The sequence below is a fragment of the Protopterus annectens genome, chromosome 11.part0, assembly GCF_019279795.1.
Source record: "Protopterus annectens isolate FY-2018-M chromosome 11.part0, PAN1.0, whole genome shotgun sequence".
In the NCBI taxonomy this organism is placed as follows: Eukaryota; Metazoa; Chordata; order Ceratodontiformes; family Protopteridae; genus Protopterus; species Protopterus annectens.
In genome coordinates this window covers 188,166,260-188,184,950 of record NC_056745.1, presented here as the reverse complement: position 1 = coordinate 188,184,950, position 18,691 = coordinate 188,166,260, and the positions used below count along the sequence as shown (strand labels likewise).

The 18,691-nt window shown below is 41.9% G+C and overlaps 1 protein-coding gene across 2 annotated transcripts in view; it reads left to right on the top strand.

Moving 5' to 3' along the window:
• Positions 1 to 18,691, top strand: part of FOXM1 (forkhead box M1) — a gene marked incomplete in the record, with an annotated part of 465,907 nt that overhangs the window by 257,990 nt on the left and 189,226 nt on the right. For both annotated transcript variants that reach the window (XM_044087601.1, XM_044087602.1), the window contains 1 exon segment: positions 11,325 to 11,453. In XM_044087601.1, the coding sequence (XP_043943536.1) occupies positions 11,325 to 11,453 (129 nt within the window).

Genomic DNA, 18,691 nt, shown 5'->3' with positions numbered 1-18,691 from the left:
GGATTGTCTATTGCGCCCAGGGTCTTCACCAAATGCCTGGCTCCAGCAGTAGCTTATTGCAGACTCAAGGGAATTCATATTTACCCTTATCTGGACGACTGTCGTATTCAGGCAGACAGCAAGGATGTCTTACTCCAGCATCTAGAGTTTGTTCAGAATCTTCTCAAGTTCCTGAGATTCACTGTAAACATAAAAAAGTCAAATTTGACACCCACACAACAGATAATTTTTCTGGGTGCTTCTCTAAACACAACAACCCAGATGGCATTTCTGACATAAGAAAAACAATTGCAGCTGGCTTCAACTTTCAAAACCTTGGCAACATTAACTCCGCTATCTGCAAGGAAATTCCTGCAGGCTTTGGGTTACATGGCCTCCTGCATCCTTCTCGTACCATATGCAAGACTACATATGAGGAAAATACAGTGGTACCTAAAAAGTGTATGGTCTCAGCATTACCACAGTTTAGACATACAGATCACCGTCCTGCCTTGTCTTCAAAAGGAATTCCTTTGGTGGTCCAAGGCATGTACTCTAAACAAAGGAAAACCCTTCAGTCTGCCTCCTGCCACTGAGATACTAACCACAGATGCCTCAGATTATGCATGGGGAGCCCATTTTCAGGGCAACTGTCTGCAGGGCCTTTGGACAAAGGATCAGAAGCACCTGCATATCAATTTAAAGGAAATGTTAGCCGTTCAGAAAGCTCTATTGGCCTTCAGGAATCCTCTACAACCAGGACAACTACTGATACGGACAGACAACACCACAGTTATGTGGTACATAAACAAGCAAGGGGGATCTCATTCTTATCCCCTTTGCAGACTAGCCATGAATCTTTGAAACACAGCTCTAGCTTGCAAACTGGACCTTCAAGCTCAGTTTCTACCAGGGAAGCAAAACTTCCTGGCAGACAGTCTGAGCAGAAACCTGTCGGACCCACACGAATGGATGATGGACACCAAAATACTCAAGATGATTACAGCAGTCTGGGGATGTCCTCACATAGACCTCTTTGCATCCCACCTCAATCATCAACTACAGATTTTTTGCACCAGGACATTCCATGAACTAGCTTGGAAAGTGGATGCACTATCATTCAGTTGGAGAAACCTCTCTGGGTATGCCTTTCCGCCTCTTCCTCTTCTTCCACGGGTATTATTAAAGATCAAACAGGACAAGCCCAAGATGATAATCTTGCTGGCCCCAAATTGGCCTCGACAGTTTTGGTACCCAACACTGAAAAACCTTTGTCTGGATCCCCCTTGGGTTTTACCACAGGCTCCGAACCTTCTGTCCCAACACCAGGGTCAGGTTCTGCACTCCCATGTCAAAACTCTCAGCCTGGCAGCCTGGTTTATCCAGGGTCTTTGATTCATTTTCTCCTACCCAAGCAGGTTATGGATGTCATTTTAGAAGCCAGACGTCCTAGCACTAGAAAATCCTATGCAGGAAAATGGAAAAGATTTTGTTCCTGGATGCAGGCTCAGGATTCAGATCCTCTTATTCCTAACATTGCTCTGATTTTACTTTACCTGACAGACCTCTTACATAAGGGTCTCTCTTTCTCTTCCATAAAGATACATGCCTCTGCTATTTCTGCTCATTATAATACAGACCCTCCAATCTTTTCCCACCAACTCATGAGACAGTTTCTCAGAGGAGCTAAGAACTTAAGGCCCCCGTAGATCTCCTCCCATTCCTGCTTGGGATCTCAACTATGTTTTGGAAAAACTCACCTTACCTCCTCTTGAGACTGCTGCCACTTCTGACATCAAGTTTTTATCTTGGAAGACAGCCATCCTGTTAGCTCTGACCTCTGCCAGGAGAGTTTCGGAGTTGCAAGCTCTCATGGCTGTGTAACCTTATATTATTTTACATCAAGACAGGGTGTCTTTAAGGACTAATCCTACTTTCATGCCTAAGGTGGTTTCCAAAGTGGCTTTAAATCAAACTATTCACTTGCCAACTTTTTTCCCCCACTCCTCAAAATAAGGGGGAAAGGATCTTGCATTCCTTGGATGTACACAGACAACTACGTTTTTCCCTGGACAGAACCAAGGACATCAGGAAATCGGAGCAATTGTTTGTTTCTTATGCTTCAAGTTCCCAAGGTAAAGCTATTTCAAAACAGACCATTGCCAAATGGAGTGCTCATGGAATCAGATTTTGCTATTCACACCATGGAAAGCAAATCCCAGGGTCTATAAGGACTCACTCTACCAGAGCTGCTGCGACTTCAGCTGCCTTCCTCAGAGGAGTTACTACCAAGGACATTTTGGAAGCTGCAACTTCGAGTAGAGAGATAGATTGTAGTGCTTAGAAAAAGTATGCACTGAACTCCAAGTCTAGGGCAGGCTTTGCCTCTGCAGTCTTGCAGGGCCTTTTAGCCGCCCCCTCTACTTTATGACCACCTCCCTTTTATTCTGCTTTGGGATTCAACCCTACAGTCATGACTGCAACAGTGAAACACGATGAACATAGTACAGTTATGTACACTTACCATAAATGTAGATGTTCAAGTGTCTTCACTGTTGCAGTCTGGGTTTCCCTCCCTCCTGTCCCCTCTTATTTTTTTTTTGTGTGGTTCCTTTTTTCACCCTTCTTCTGAGGTGTATATGCAAAGGGTATGGGATCTTACTCATTTTGGAACACCTGACATCTGGGGCAAGAAAAACTGGAGAACATGGCGTCGGCTGTCAGCTTTATACTCCTGGCGCTCTGACGTCAGGGAGCATGGCTGAACAGCCGACGCCTGACCCAGACTTTGGGATTCTGGCCGACCGAGGACTGCCTGCCGGCAGGGGAGAACCCTACAGTCATGACTGCAACAGTGAAGACACTCGAACATCTACATTTATGGTAAGTGTACACAACTGTACTTTCCTGCTTCCCAGGTGGGACAGGAGTTTTTATTCAAGGGTGTATTTAGTGCCAAAAAAGTAAACGCTTGGAGACCAGTTCTGGATTTTTGTTTCCTAAATCTGTTTGTGCATCACTTCCTAGCCCAACTCTTCTTCCTTGTTCAGGTTTCTTAGTAACACTTGGATTTAAAAGAAGTTTATCCCATCCCTATTCATGCAGACTTCCTGTGTTTCTTAAGGTTTTGTGCGTCCCGATTACATTATCAGTTCTCTGCCTTACCCTTTGGACTATCCACTGGACTAAGAATGTTCACTCTGTCTAGCTACATTTTTCAGGCTACAGTGTATCCACATTTTTCCATATTTAGACAACTTGCTCATCTTGGCAGAGTGTCCAGAATTTCTCTCTTGGATAAGGGATCTCTTGCACAAGCTGGGATTCCAAGAAAGTATTCCAAAGTTTTTCTTAACTCATTCACATAAGACTTTGTTTCTGGGATGTCAACTAAACACAGCAATTAAGAGCTTTTCCTTCACAGGAAAAAATAGATATATATCTAGATCTATTTCTGAGGTTTTCCATTCAGACTTTGGTCACTGCAAGGGAATACTTCAGGATTTTGGGTCTCATGGGTTCTATAATTTTCATGATGCTTCTGGCAAGACTCTACATGAGAAAGATACAGTGGTATCCGCAGTCTCTTTGGTCCCAGCACCAACATACCTTGTCTTTTCAGGTCAATACTGGGGTTTGTCAGAAGGGAAATCACTTTGTGGAGACACCATATATCTATAAATCCAGGTCTTCCCTTCCTTTTCCAAAGCAATCAGCCACCACAGACTCCTTGGACTTAGCTTGAGGAACAGTTTCAGGAGTGATAAAAATGTAAGGGGTGTGGGATACACAGGACAGATGCAAGTACTTAAATATAAGAGATGCTTGCACTGATCGAAGCACTCAACTCTCTGAATCATCTTTGGATCCTGGGACCTCTTCAAGTTGTTACAGATATAGAAATGTAGCTGGTTCAGTCGGTGCCCTGTGCTGGTACCAGGAACCAGCACCTCGGCTCTTAAAATGAGGAGCAAAAAAAAATACTATGATCCACTCCCCACCAATAGTCCTTTCAAGGAAGGGGATGTTGCTTCTACTGGTACACCAGCTAGGTGGCCAGATGCATAACATGCCCCCCCTGCCATTCAGGTTCCATTTCTGTACCCTGCCCACCAATTTTCCTCTGCTGCACAGGCAGTCAAACCAGAGCACTGTAGGTCCTCACTGTGTGTGGTTTAAACTGTAGCAATTGCTTTTTAGCACGAAGTTTGCTACAGTTAAAAAGTTGGAAAAAAAACCCTAAAGTCAGAGTGCTGTAGTGCTCTGTGCAGACAGTGTATAAACTGTAGCAACTAGCCGTTGTAAGTGTGGGAAGTGGGTCTTCACCTCATTTACTTTCTCTGTGAGTGTGTTGAAATTATCTGGCACTAATTACCCGTTTTCAGATAGTGGACCAAGGAGATTCCCAAATCTCTCCCTGGGATCTTGTCTGCGGGTTAGAGAAAATCTGTTGTGCACTTTTTATTTTTTTTTTATTTTGCATTTGTTTACTGGGAAAGTTGGATTTGACACGAGTCCTTTGTTATCAAAGGCCCAGGGGAAAAAAGATCCATGTAATGAAAATCTAAAACATTTACATATATAAGAAAAAAACAGCAATATGCACGCAATTACAGAGCAATACTAAAGTGTAAACATTTACCCATCTAAGAGAAGTATCAAAGTGTACACAGTTACAGAGCAATTACTAAAGTAAGATATCTCAAGTATATACAGCATATGTATACAGCACACATAGTTACGTACAGTAATTACAGTCAGATAAACATATATGAGTAACAGATCACTAGATGAATTAAGTAAATACATAATTTGTATGTTGAGAGAGTTTACATTCAGTTCTGGTAACAGTGGAAAAAGAACAAGAAAGATACGTTTGGGTTTTGGGTGACAGCTGCTGTCAGTTTGCTACCCTTCAGTCTTAGTCCAATGTATCTGTGTGCATCGTCTCCAACACTATGAGGGGTGCATCTCTGTCAGCCGGCACTGGCATTTCCATGAGAAGGCACACTTTGGTGCAACTGTGTGATTTTTGTGGAGCATTTTAAGATACATTTTAATGCCTCTTTCTATGGGACAGCACTCTTGGTCCCAGAGTTAAAGAAACTATCTCCAGAAGTGAACAAAATGGTAAGTCCCTTTCTGCGAAGGGGGTCATATCCTTGACTCTTCATAGGACCTTTATGAGGAATCAGGAAGGAGGTAGGAGGATGTGTCAAGTCTCAAGGGTTTATACCTGACACTTCTAGGGACAGAGCCCCCTTTGGTAGAGGGGGAACTGTAGTAATGGGCATCACCCACTAGTTAAAGGTTGTTCACAGAATCATGGTTTCAGGAATCCCTTTTCTGAGAGGCCTTCTCAGTGCTTCTGAATAATTGTCAGACTGTCTTCCTCTAGAGACAGCTGGGGGAGCTTATCTCTGCACTGAACAACCTGGACTTCCATCACTCAAGAAAAATAGGTGCAGAGGATCATAACCAGAGGCCATTACATTCCCTTAATTCCTACACCCTAAAAAGACTTCCTGATGTACAACCTCCTTCAAAGGGAAGAATGGGCTTCAACAATAAGGAATCTGCTAAATAACAGTGTCATCCAAGACAATCTGGAATTTACTCAAGATTCTTTAGTGTCAAATTAAAACTGGCATCCAGTTCCAGTCCAGGACCTTGGATATCTAAACAGATTTGTGAAACGAAGTTCCGGATAGTCATGGTGCAGTCCATTCTTCTGCTGCTTAGGAAGAATGGCTGGATGTGCTTGATGGACTTACAGGATGCGTGCTACCATATAAAGATGGTTGGATAATCTAGGAGGTTCCTTTGCTTCTGGCTGGGTGCCAGTCATTTTTAGTTCAGAGCCCTGTCCTTTGGTCTCACCACAGTCCCCGTGTGTTTACTAAATATATAGCGGTTGTAGCAGCTCACCTCTGACTATAGAGGTTCTGGGTTTTCCATTATTTGGACCACTGGCTCATCATCGCTCTCACCACAGGATCTACTCATTCCTGGCAGAAACCCCTCGCTCTCTGTACAAACCTGGGGATTACAGTGAATCTAACAAAATCAATGCTTTAACCAGTACAATCCTTAGCATTCATTGGTGCAGTTTTGAACACAAAGCTTAAAATTCCAAAGCTCCCACAGACTAGATTTTCATCTGTTCAGTGAGCCCTAGCTGTTTTTCCCCTGTTAGAAATCATCAGTAAAACTAATTTGCCTTCTGTGCTCTTTGGCAGCCTCAGATAACTTAGTTCCCTTAGCAAGATCCTACATCTGTGTTCTTCAGTGGACTCTGCCAGTTTTGAGGTCAAGACATCAACTTGTGTCCTTCCAGGTGTCCTTGACAAACCTTTGCAGAACTCTTTCAGTGGTGGCTGAAATCTCCACATACCTCATAAGGACATCCCTTCAGTCTTCCTTCTCCACTAGCCACAATGACCATGATGCTTTCCTCTTGGGGTGGGAATGGAGGGCATCTCCAGGAAAGACTGTCCAAGGCACGTGGTCCCAGTCAGAGGACCAATATCTTGGAGATGTGACTCTCCTAGCATTGCAGGCCTTCCAGGATCCTCTTCCTTTGGATGTGATCTGTCCAGACAGCATGTCTTTAGTTTGCTACATCAACAAATGGGGAGAGACCAAATCTCATCAGTTAAGTTGAGGCCATGAGGATATGGCAGTGGGCAACATCTTCACTGCTTTATTAGAGCAATGCATATTTCAGAAAAGTCAAATGTTCTAGAGAACAGGTTGAAGAGATATAGTCTTCCTTTCTAGTAGTCCCCCAACCCAGTAGTAGTGGCACAAATATCCCTTGCTGTGATCTCTTTGCATCTCGTCACAACATCAAGTGCAGCAAATTTTTTTTGCTGTAACCCCACAAGGAGAGTCACCAAGGGATGCTCTGATCCACAACTGGCCTCCTTGTTTCAATTATGCCTTTCCACCCACACCTCTGATACCCAAATTTCTACAGAAAGCTTTGGTGAAGGTCAGTCAGACTTCACGCACATTACTGGCATCGACATGTGTGGTTTCCTTTCTCAGGCCTCCTCTAGTACACCCTCCCTGGATATTGGGCTTGGCTCCAGATCTTTTGTTTCATCCAAGGGGATTGCTTCACCTGGGCATAACTTTCAAGTTAACCTCCTGCTTCTCCAATTCCTCTGATGGTTAGGCAGTCCAGGTTTTCATAATCAGTTATTCATATTCTGACTTCTTCATAGAAACCTTTGACAAGAAGCATTTGCAAAAGTAAGTGGGAAAGGTTTTCCATTTGGGCAGCTCAGAACAGTCTTGACCCTTTCTTGGCTTCACTTGCTGCTCATTTGGATTTTCTAACCCACTTTTTCCAAAAGGGAGCCAGTTACTCTACTATTAAGGTACAATGAGCTGCTATAGCTTTCCACATCTCTGAGACTATCTAAAGTTTTCCCCAGTGGAACTTTTCTTCTGCACTGTGAGTAATCCGTTCCTCCCTGCGGTATTACAATTTTACTGCAAGCCTTGATCCAGCCCCCTCTCTCTCTCTCCCCCTCTGAGGCTGACAATAAGGTTGATATTAAATTTTTGTATTGGAAAACTTTGTTTTTGGTTGCTATTAATTTAGCCTGGAGGATGTATGAGCTTCATGCCCTATACTCTAAGCCTCCCCAGTCTGTTTTTGCATAAAGACAGTGTGCTTGACAACCATCTCCTACTTCCTTCCTTTATTCCTTCCCAAGGTGGCTTCTGAATCCTCAATTAATCTTCCACTCTTTTTCACAAATTTCACAAACAGAGGCAAATGCAAGTTGTATTTACTGGATGTTCATCACCAGTCAAATTTATTTGCATAGGACAAAAGCCCTCAGGAAGACAGGCCAGTTTTTTTTTTTCTTACTCCTGTGTTAAGACTGGGAAAAGGAATATCTATTGTCTGTCTCTCCCACTGGCTTTCTGAATGCATCATTCATGCTTATAAACAAAGGCATGCATCACTGCTTACACCTCCAAAAGCTTCTGAGGCCGCCTTTTCCAGAATACCACTTGATAACATCTGTTGCAGCTACTTGGTCCAAGGGCCATACCCTTATTTCCCATTATAACCTGGAATTACAATCTAGGTCGAGAGCATCTTTTGGGTCAACTGTGCTCTGGAATATCTCTTAAGACCACCCAAGTGTTATAGTAACTGGGAACTCTGTTCTGCCCATCCCTCAACGTATGGGACAAACAACGAGATATGAAAGTTGTGTACTTACCATAACAACAAATCTGTGTTCATTTCTGTCCTTCCTCAACTTCCCAACCTCCTTCTGTACGTTTGACTCTTTGTCCTTTGAACCCCGCACTGGTTTGGCCAACATGGCCTTAGTTCACAGATGTTCTTTTTCAAGATCATGCCTATCGAGTGGTTTCTTAATTTTACTTCAGATATTTTGTCTATTTCTAGACGGGCAAACTCGACCTGAGGTACATTGTCCAGCGCAAGGGGGTTATGGGTAAGGGAAGGAGCCTGAACACCATATGCAAAACTTAGTGTCCGAAGTGCGATCTGGCTATGATCCAAGGACTCGTACATTGAGAAAGGATGAAAGCGGACAACACAGATCTATCATTATGGTGAGTACATAACTTGTTTTTCTGTCTTCAAGTGTAGATTTTTCCACTTTTGCTTGCCTATCTGCCATTTAGCCTTTGGCTGAAGGGTATGGGAATCTATACATAGGTGATTTTTCCCCTTTTGTCTCTGCTTCCCTTCTTTGTTGAGATCTTGCAGGATTTTAGGAGTTAACCTTGCCTCACTGTTTTACTTAATTCGTGTAGAGCTATTCTTTGTACCTGGACAGTTGTTGCCTTTCTATTATCTTGCATTGGTAGAGAGCATGGAGGAATCGTGGGGGCTTCTCAGTTCTGTGGCCATTGTTGTGAATGTTTTGGAAGGGTCTGCTAGAAATATCTAGGTCCATGTTTAGGTTGGAATTTGTGTCTCAACTCCCTGGGATTGAGGGCTGTACTGTTACCTCCAGTCTGCGGGAGGTAACCGTTGTATTCTGTGCACCACTGTCAGTTCCACCTAACTGTGGTGTAGTAGTCTCTTATTTGGAGATAGCTGTGTATCTGACCTTGAAAGTCTTGATCACTATGACTCTTAGTCTGCACCTCTCCATTCCTCGTGTCCTTCTGCATGGCCTCTGACTTGGTCTTTCTGGCTAGATGCCACCTAGTACTTTGTATTCCAGTCAGTCCTGTGTTATCTCTGATTGCTTCTTTATTGGCTTTATTCCTTGAGAATGACTGCAGTATTAGTACCCATCAAGTATGATCTTTGATGTTAGCTGCAACTGATAACTAGCACCTCACTCTATCAGTTCTTCTATAAAAAGGGTCATCATGATGGTGTATGAATAACCTCTAATCACTTTCTAACTAGCCCTTGCTGTTGTATCTTCCCATATATCCTGTAGATAAGCACTCTTATCAGTTTGTATAGTAGTAGAATCACCAACTCTTCAATGTTAGTTTGCAGGTGGGTACTTGCTAGAGGTACTGTCAGACTGGAAGTTGGTGGAGAAGAAATGTTTGTGTGATTTCAGTTTCCATCGTCAGGGCACAAATACACCCCTGAGTTTGAGAATTACAAATAAAGTATGCTAACTTGTGGATGGTAACCTAATATTGAATCCTTTTAGTAGATCAGCTGATGAGGTAAGAATGACTATATTTTTTGTGTATGATTTTTGATAATGATTCAGTTTCCTGTTTTACTGCTTAAGTGGATACAATTGAAGTGAGTGGGATAGGGTATTCATATGCTCTTAATGTTAGTGAAATCAGGTGTGTCAGCAAGAGTGAGCCGCACATATTTGGTGCGCAGAACAGAGAGGGAAAGTTACTGCTAAGCTGGGAACAGTAAAAAAAGGAAGCCAGAATATACAGGTGCTCGAGAAGACTTCCTTAATGGTCACACAGTATGGTTAGTGCGCATCTTTTATATTTCAGAGAAATATGATCAGCTTTTCCCCACACACAAAACAAAGCTAAACTTCCATACAGCTGAACAGTTTGCCAGTATGGGTGTCACATTAACTTTTGTTATGAAAACAAAATAGCTATGGTCCCCATTGCAGCACAGCTGCACGGTAGACTTGCTGCCACACATTAATGGCTTGTGGAAAAAGTTAAGTGACAAACCCAGACTTCTGTCCACAGATTCAATAAACAGTACAGACTAGATTCCCAGTCTAGGAGCAGAGATGGTTTTGGTTGGATTTTTTTTTTCAGGGGAGCCTGTTTTGTCTAAAACATTGAGTCATTTCTGCTTGGTGTTTTACCCTTGTGCTGTGTTATACTTTGAGTGATTAGTATAATAGAGACATTTGCATAGTTAAGGAGACATTTGCATAGTTAAGGATATCCCGGATTGTTTGTTTGGAACCAAAGCTCTGTTTTACAGCCTACCTTCTATAATGTTTATGCTCCTCTTGTATGCTTCCAGATGTGTGTAAATCTGATGTTTAGCTGTGCAACCTTTTTTTAAACAAAAACTGAAGGCGATATGCAGAAATGCTGCTGTGTTGAGCATGTGGCAGCTGCTGTCACTGGAAGATCACTGCCAGATGAACATTAGCAATAGATCCTCTTGAAGCAAGGTAAAGTCTGGAAAGTGACTTTGAAGGCATTTAGTTGTAATACCTCAAAAGCTTGTCTCTTAGCAGTGTACTGCTTTAGTCACTGTCTCACTGTAATCTACTTGCCTTGATTCGTCACTTGTGCTTATATTTTTTCCTAGCCATTGAGTTTGTTTGATAAAGGTTCTGACTTCTGTTATTAGTTACCATAAATGTGCCATATATAATCTGCAGGGAAGTAAATAGTGTGGGAAGAAATAGCCAGGGAATTGTTATGGCTATGCTTGTATAGGCTTTAGGGCTGATAGCCTAGTACCAACCTGTGAACCTATGCATAAGTTGTTGTACATATGAGCACTTGTGTTGGTGACGTGTGAATTGCCTCTCTAACAGGCCTGAACAGTGTATCAAACAAAGGTTTGAGTATTTGAGAAAGTTAATTGAATATACAGAGCAGTATTGTCCTTTCCTTCAGTTAAATGACAGCTATGCTAGAAACGCACTTCCTTTATCCAGATTTTATCCATATATATACATGTGTGTATATATATATATATATATATATATATATATATATATATATATATTAAATTGAGAGAGGGAGAGGTGTGTGTGTATGTATAGAGCTGCTGCCAACAGTAAGTTTAAGAAATGTGAAAGGCAAGAAACATAGTATCTAATAATTTTTGTTTACATGTGAAATAGTTACAATTCTGCCTTTACTTACAGAATTCCATCCGACATAATCTTTCATTACATGATATGTTCATTCGGGAAACATCACATGGTGGAAAGGTATCTTACTGGACAATTCATCCAGATGCCAATCGCTGTTTGACACTAGATCAAGTCTTCAAGGTAATTATTTTATAGAACTATGAATTTAGAACAGCTTGATTGACTTAAAACCTTTTAAAGCAGTAGGTTTTTCTTAGTAGCCTGAAATGCATTACACAATTCAGATGTACATAGGGTCCTTAGCTTTACAAACTTTTGTGTTTGAGTAAATAACCAGTTATAACCATAGATGCTAATTAAAATAAAACATTTCAAAACTGAAGCTGCTCAAGTACTTATGTTCAAAAGATCTTAGACTTTTAAGATTAGCATCAGTACTTTATTATTTTTATCAGAAATGTTTACATGCATGTGGAAGTGGTGCACACATGTTACTTGGCTGTGCAGCCTTCATGTTACCCAGCATTGATGTTAGTAGGTCCTGCTTTTTGTGTTGATGAAAACTTCTGCCACATCCTGCTGCTGAAATGTAGCAAAGTTTTCACACTGCTGTACTAAAGTTTTGGTTGAAAACTGACAGGAATTGTACTTGAGAGAGGGCATGCATTGTTTTGGATCAGATTATTTTATCTTTGGAAAGATCATTGCAACACCAAGTAGTTACACTTGCAGTTTCTTACCTGTTGTTCAGTTGTTCCAGCCCCTTTCTTCCAGAGATGCAGCATAAATAAGACATGTTCGTGAGCAAGTGTAACCTTGACCAGTGGATGGAAAATCCAAAATTCACTCAGTCTGGCCCCTGTGATTCTGATAGTTTGGGCATTACTGTCTGCCTCTGTCTACCCCCCCCCCCGACACATACAACCTCTAGAAACTTCCTAACATACCCTGTCCTAATAAATGCTCATGATAAATAAGGACACAATTGGGTTGGATTGCACAGCTAGGCTTTTAAAGGCCATAGTGGTCATTAGCCTAGTATATACCAATGAAACTATGCTGTTATTCCTTGCCAAATAATGTAGCACAAGGCTTCCATAGAATTATTTTTGGCATATACTGCTTGCATTTGTTCTCGCCATTCAGAAATCACTGTTTGCTTGAGTGTATTTCTGAAGAAAACTTTTCACCTCATATGAGCTGTTTATCACTTATCACAAGAAAGGGAAGAATTTTTTTATCTATATCTGCCTAAAGTGTGTTAGTCATATTCCGGGGCAAATAAGTAACCTTTTGAGCTAAATTTAACTCGCTAATGATAAAGTATACACCAACTTTATGCAGAAAGTATTTTTTAATTTTATTTGTTTGATAACGATGGCCCCCTGAATTTTTCTCAGGGCTGAAAATCTTATTGACATCATGAAAGATTGAACCTATAATGCCTCCTACATAAACTAATGTGTAAGTTATTGTATTTCCATCCTAACTGAATTGGTAGCAGCGTCTTCTTCCTTGAAAACTACTTGCAGGTGGAACATATCACGTTGAAAATTAAAACATGCGCTGATGTAGTGAAACCACAATGTCAGTAAGAATCCACTCTTAAAGAAGTGATGTTTTTGCAAAGTCGCATACAACTTTAACATGTGGAGTAAACGGGAAATAGTTAACTGTAAGACAAAGATGCTTCCAAAAGTGACCAATACAGTTTAAAGGACAAGTCTTCCCCATATATGTTCATCGTGTTTCACTGTTGCAGTCATTACTCTTGGGTTATCCTGCTGGCAGTCTACCCTTAGTCGGCCAGAATTCCAAAGTCTAGGTCCGGCGTCTGTTGCTGTCGCCTCCCCCCTGACGTCAGTGCGCCAGGGGTATAAAAGATGCAGCCAACGCCATTTTCTTCAGTCTTTCTTGCCGCACGGTGCCCGAAGCAAAAGCAGTTCGCAAGTGCCAGGTCGCCCGACTCCTGAGATTTTCAAATCTGAATTTCAGAACCGAAGTCTTCATTAAAGCTAAGTACCCCATTGGGGAAACTTTTTTCTTGCTCCAGACCGATGTCAGAAAAAGTTAACAATTGTATTTCTTGTGGGAAGCAAATACCTCATAAGGATTTTCACTCTTACTGTATTCCTTGCCTAGGCCCTGATCACAACGTTGCTAGCTGTCTGTTTTGTGCTAGATTAACCAACGCACTATCAAGCGTCTGTTCGATTTTGCATTTCATTACTTTGGCCGAAGATTTAATTATACAATGCCATCGGACGAGCCGACAACCGGAGTTTACAAAAAGCACAAGGACAAGGAAAAGGATAGGCATCTGAGGTCCAAAACCGACGACGAAATCTCTGCTAGGCCAGTCAACAGTTCTCTGGTTCTCAGTGAGGAGCTTTCGCAGCCCCTAGCGCCCGCTACCTCAGAGCCACAGGCCGCTTCCGACTCCCACGTTGAGCTGACTGGGCCTCTGGAAACTCAAGGTATTGGACACTCTGAAATCATTCCCTCAGATGGGTCCGGAGCTGCTGAGCAGGCATCAGCTTCTGAGGGTGTCTTCAGACCTACACAACTATATATTAAGCCATCTTCAGCTTCAAAGACTAAAACAGCCCTAAAGACAAAGAAACAAGTACAACATTCTCCTTCTCAGACTTCCATGCCTAAAAAACAGATGCTCGAAATGGCCGAAGACCTAATTAGTTTGATCAGGGGTTCCCATCCCCCTCCTGGTAAGAGGCCTAGGCAAGAGACAGAGTATGATTCTTCTGATCAGGTTTCTATTTCCTCTGATTTCTCTTCTGAACAGGATTACTCCATGATTCCCTATGAGGATTCTGATGCTGAAGAATCCATTCCTTCAGCCTCTCCTCCTGAGGATTACTCTTGGAGAAACCCTGCAAACCATGAGGGAGCATTTCCACTGGGAAATCAAAGATTATTCTGAATCTAAGAAAAGGCTCAGAGATTTTCTGCTACTTCCTCAGCACAGACCCCTTGCTATTCCACCTGTCCTGGATATTGTAGGTGATGTATTTTCAGAGTCCTGCCTGTCCCCTGACTCTTTACCCCCTGCACCTGCTAAGCCAGACAGGTACTACAGGGTCCCGGATTCTCATAAATTCCTATATAAAAACCCAGCTGCTGACCCAGAAACTATATCTCAGGGTCCCAAAGGGCGTTAAAGCTTCCACTGCAAAAAACCCTGTCCCCTCTGATAGGGATTCTAGGGCTCTAGACAGATGGGTGGGGGAAAGTCTACACTTCTGCTACCCTGGCTGTAAGGGCTTTAAATCATCAGTTTCATATGCTTAAATATCAGCAATATTTAATGTCACTGCTTAAACAGAAATTGTTGACAAATACTGAAAGTTCAGAGAAAAAGGAATTGCAGGATTTATTGCATGCAGCTGAACAAGTGGGAAAGCATACTTTGCAATGTGGTTATGATTCACTGGAGGCCTCTTGCAGGGAGGGCCGCTGCTACAGGTTTTGTTATTAGAAGGCATGCTTGGTTAAAGGAACAGAATCTGCCTGATCATGTTAAAGCAAAATTATTAGATGCACAATTACAGCATGATACTTTGTTTGGTACTAAAGCAGAAGAGGTGTTGAAAAAAATGGAGGATAAAGCAAAATCCATGCAGACAGTCAAGGATTTCTTACAGGTGCAACCATCCAGGTTTAGCAGGAACTGGCCCTCTAAAAATTGGTCCTTTCCAGTGTCAGACAGACCACAAAGAGGCAGATACAGGCATCCCAGAGGCAGATCTCAGCCCCAAGGCTTATACAGGCCTAAACAATGGGGTGCTCCTACCTCCAAAAGCGGAGAAGACAAATCACAACCTTACAGGAAACAGTCCCAATGACTTTCCTCTACCAGATCCAAGCACTTTTCTTTTGGCAGCCCCCTTAGGGGGAAAACTAGCACTTTTTTCATCAAATTGGCAAATGGTTACCCAAGACAAATGGATCCTGAACATAGTGTCCCAAGGCTGCAGATTCCATTTTCACACCCTACCAAGGTCAAAAGGTATGCCAGACCTGCCACACAATCAATGGGCAGAGGCACAAAAACAAATTGCAGCCCTCATGGACATGAGGGCCATTCAGCAAGTACCACAACAAGAGCAGGGGCAAGGATTTTACTCCAGACCTTTTCTAGTACCCAGAAAGGACAAAACCTGGAGACCAATACTGGACCTGTCAATTTTAAATACGTTTCTGGAAGTTCCAAAATTTAAGATGTTGACTCTACAGCAGCTACTGCCCATGCTGGGCAAGAAGGTTTGGCTCGTAACTTTGGACCTAAAAGAGACATACCTGCATGTCCCAGTCAGACAGTCTTGCAGAAGATACCTCAGATTCATAGCTGACTCAATGCATTACCAATTCTCTGCACTGCCCTTTGGCTTATCTACTGCGCCCAGGGTCTTCACAAAATGCCTGGCACCAATAATTGTGTTTTGCAGACAAAAAGGAATTCAAATATATCCCTACTTGGACGACTGCCTAATTCAAGCAGAGAACAAAGACATTCTTCTGAAGCATCTGGCGTTTGTAAAAAGATTACTAATTGGCCTAGGGTACACAGTAAATGAAAAGAAATCAAAACTAGTACCCTCTCAAGAGATAATATTCCTGGGTGCAAGCTTAAATACAACTGCCCAGATGGCTTATCTCACGCCAGACAAACAAAAGCATCTGACTACTTACTTCAAGAAATTGGAAACAAAAACCCACTTATCTGCAAGGAAAATCCTGCAGGCCTTGAGTTTCATGGCATCTTGCATTCTACTAATTCCATATGCCAGACTGCATATGAGGAAACTACAATGGTACCTAAAAAGTGTTTGGACTCAGCATTGCCACAGACTCATTCCCTGCCTGCAACAGGAGTTTCGATGGTGGGCAGAAGCCTGTCACCACAACAAGGGTCTGCCATTCGGTTTACCCACAGCCAGACAGACACTGACAACGGATGCATCAGATTATGCCTGGGGGGCCCACATGGCAGGAAAATGTATTCTGAATGTTCAACTTTAGGGACATCAGGAACATCAGGAACATCATCGGGAATGGAAGTAGAAGTTCAGACGTTCTGCAATATGAACATGGTCGGGAATGCTCTGAGATTGAGTCTGTATCACAGGAACAATGCTGCGATATCGATTCTGGTATAGGAAGATGATTTCTCCTGTACTCGACACACACCCTCAGATTTTATGAAGTAGGATCTCTGCTTTGTACATATACCTGTTAACTTGACCAATCCGGTCAAAACCTTAATTTGTATCCTCACTGCCCCTCTCCTTTCAGTGGACAAAGAAATCTGCTCGACTTGTCATAACTGGACTTCTGGAAAACACTTTCTGAATAATTGGGCTCTAATTGTCGTGTTTGCTTTAGGCCTCAACAAACAAACTAATAGGCAGTGTTGTTCTAGTTTGCCTAGACAGAAGTATTTGAGCAGGAAGCAAGTATATCATCACAGGGTATGTTTCTGAGATTAGGTAAATTCAAAAAGACATCTGTATCATCACACTTTGACCTCTCAAGTAATTGCTTTGCACTCTGTACTGCATGCTCAGCTAATCCATTTGACTGGATATTCTGGACTACTAGTAACATGTACAAAGTCCCATTCTTTTGCACGTTTCTGAAACCACCGATTAGTAAAATGAGTACCATTGTCAGAAACAACTTTGTGTGGACTACCATGGACTGAGTAATGATGCTTCTACTTGGTGATAGCAGTGGACCTTAAGTTAGGTCATAAATCAATATCAAACCCGTTCAAACAAGAGTCTGCCAATACTAAGTAATGCTGATTTGTTTCACTCAAATACATCAGTGGCTACTATTGACCAAGGTAGTTCAGGAACTTGACTTTGCTGAAGTGGTTGTTTTTGCAAACATGGTTTAGTACTATTGCATACTGAACAAGAAGAAAGTACTTTATCAATGTCTTTTACTAGAGAAGGCCAGAATACTAGTTCTCGCACCCTTGTTTTGGTAGATTTAGAGCCTGGATGACCACAATGCAAAATCTGGATATAGTCATGTTGTAGGGAAGCAGGAACAACAATTTTAGGACCTTTGAAATAATGCCATCCTCTATCAGCACTTAATCTCTGTAAGGAAAATAAGTTTGCACTTTAGGTGGTACACTAAATTGCTTTGACAGCCATCGAACATTAATGTTATTTGAGCTTTTGCAAAATTGGATCAGTCTTTGTATGATTTATCAGCTCATCAAGTCTCGTGGTAGAAAAATTACACACTTCTATGATATCAAACTCAAGATTCAATGCATGAAGCTGTTCTGTTGTATTTCTGGGCAGTCTGGATAAGGTATCAGCCAGATAAAGAAGTTTGCCTTTTGTCTAGACCATTTGAAGTTGTACTTTTGTAATTTGAGCATAGTTCTTTGTAATTTTGCTGGAGCTGAATGCATAGGCTTCTTTAGAGTAGTAACTTCAGGCTGATCAGTTTCAATCAGAATAGCTCAACCATAAATATAATCATGAAGCTTTAAACATGCAGATACTATTGCCAAAAGTTCTTTCTCAATTTGAGCATATTGCCATTTCAGTTTAGGTAAGAGTTCTAGATGTACAGGCTACTGGTCTGCCTTCTTGGCTAATAACTACAAGAAGACCAAATATTGAAGCATCACAGGAAAGAGTTGCTGTTTTATTGATGACATAATATCTTAATGTAGGTGGGGTGGGAATTTTCTGCTTAAGGCCTTCAAATGCTCTCTGATGCTGTTTCCAACCAAGACCATGCTGACATTTTTGTGCATTAGCTCTCTCAAAGGTGCTGTCAACTCACTGAAGTCTGCTATAAACTTGCCTAAATTGACCATACCATGCAAACCTTGTAGAGCCTGAACATTATGTAACTTCTAGTAGTCTGAATTTGCACTTCAGAGGATTGAGCTTTTAAGTTCACTTCACATGCTCTGTCTAGAACTTTGTCATGCTCTGCTTCACCATTGCCTCCAACCAATAACTCTATTACGGCACAAAGATAAGCTGAAAAACTTTGCTTCATTGCACGCTGGAAGACTTCACTTGCAGAATTTATTCCAAATGGCATCCTGAGGAATCTATATCTTCCAAATTGGATACTGAAAGTGGTCAGTAATGAGGATTTGTGATCAAGCATCACTTGCCAAAATTAGGTTTTTGCATCCAAGATAGAAAAAACAGTGGCATTTAGTATTAGGGCTGTGACTTCCTTGACTGTATGCATTTGCATTTGATGATGCGGTCTCTTAAATGCTTTGTTCAAATCTCTTTGGTCAATACATATTCTGATTTTGTCTGAGCCTTTTTTGTGGGCCGTTACCATGTGTGACACCCATTCGGTTGGTTCTGTAGCTGGAGAAATTCCACCTTGCTGCACCATTTTATCCA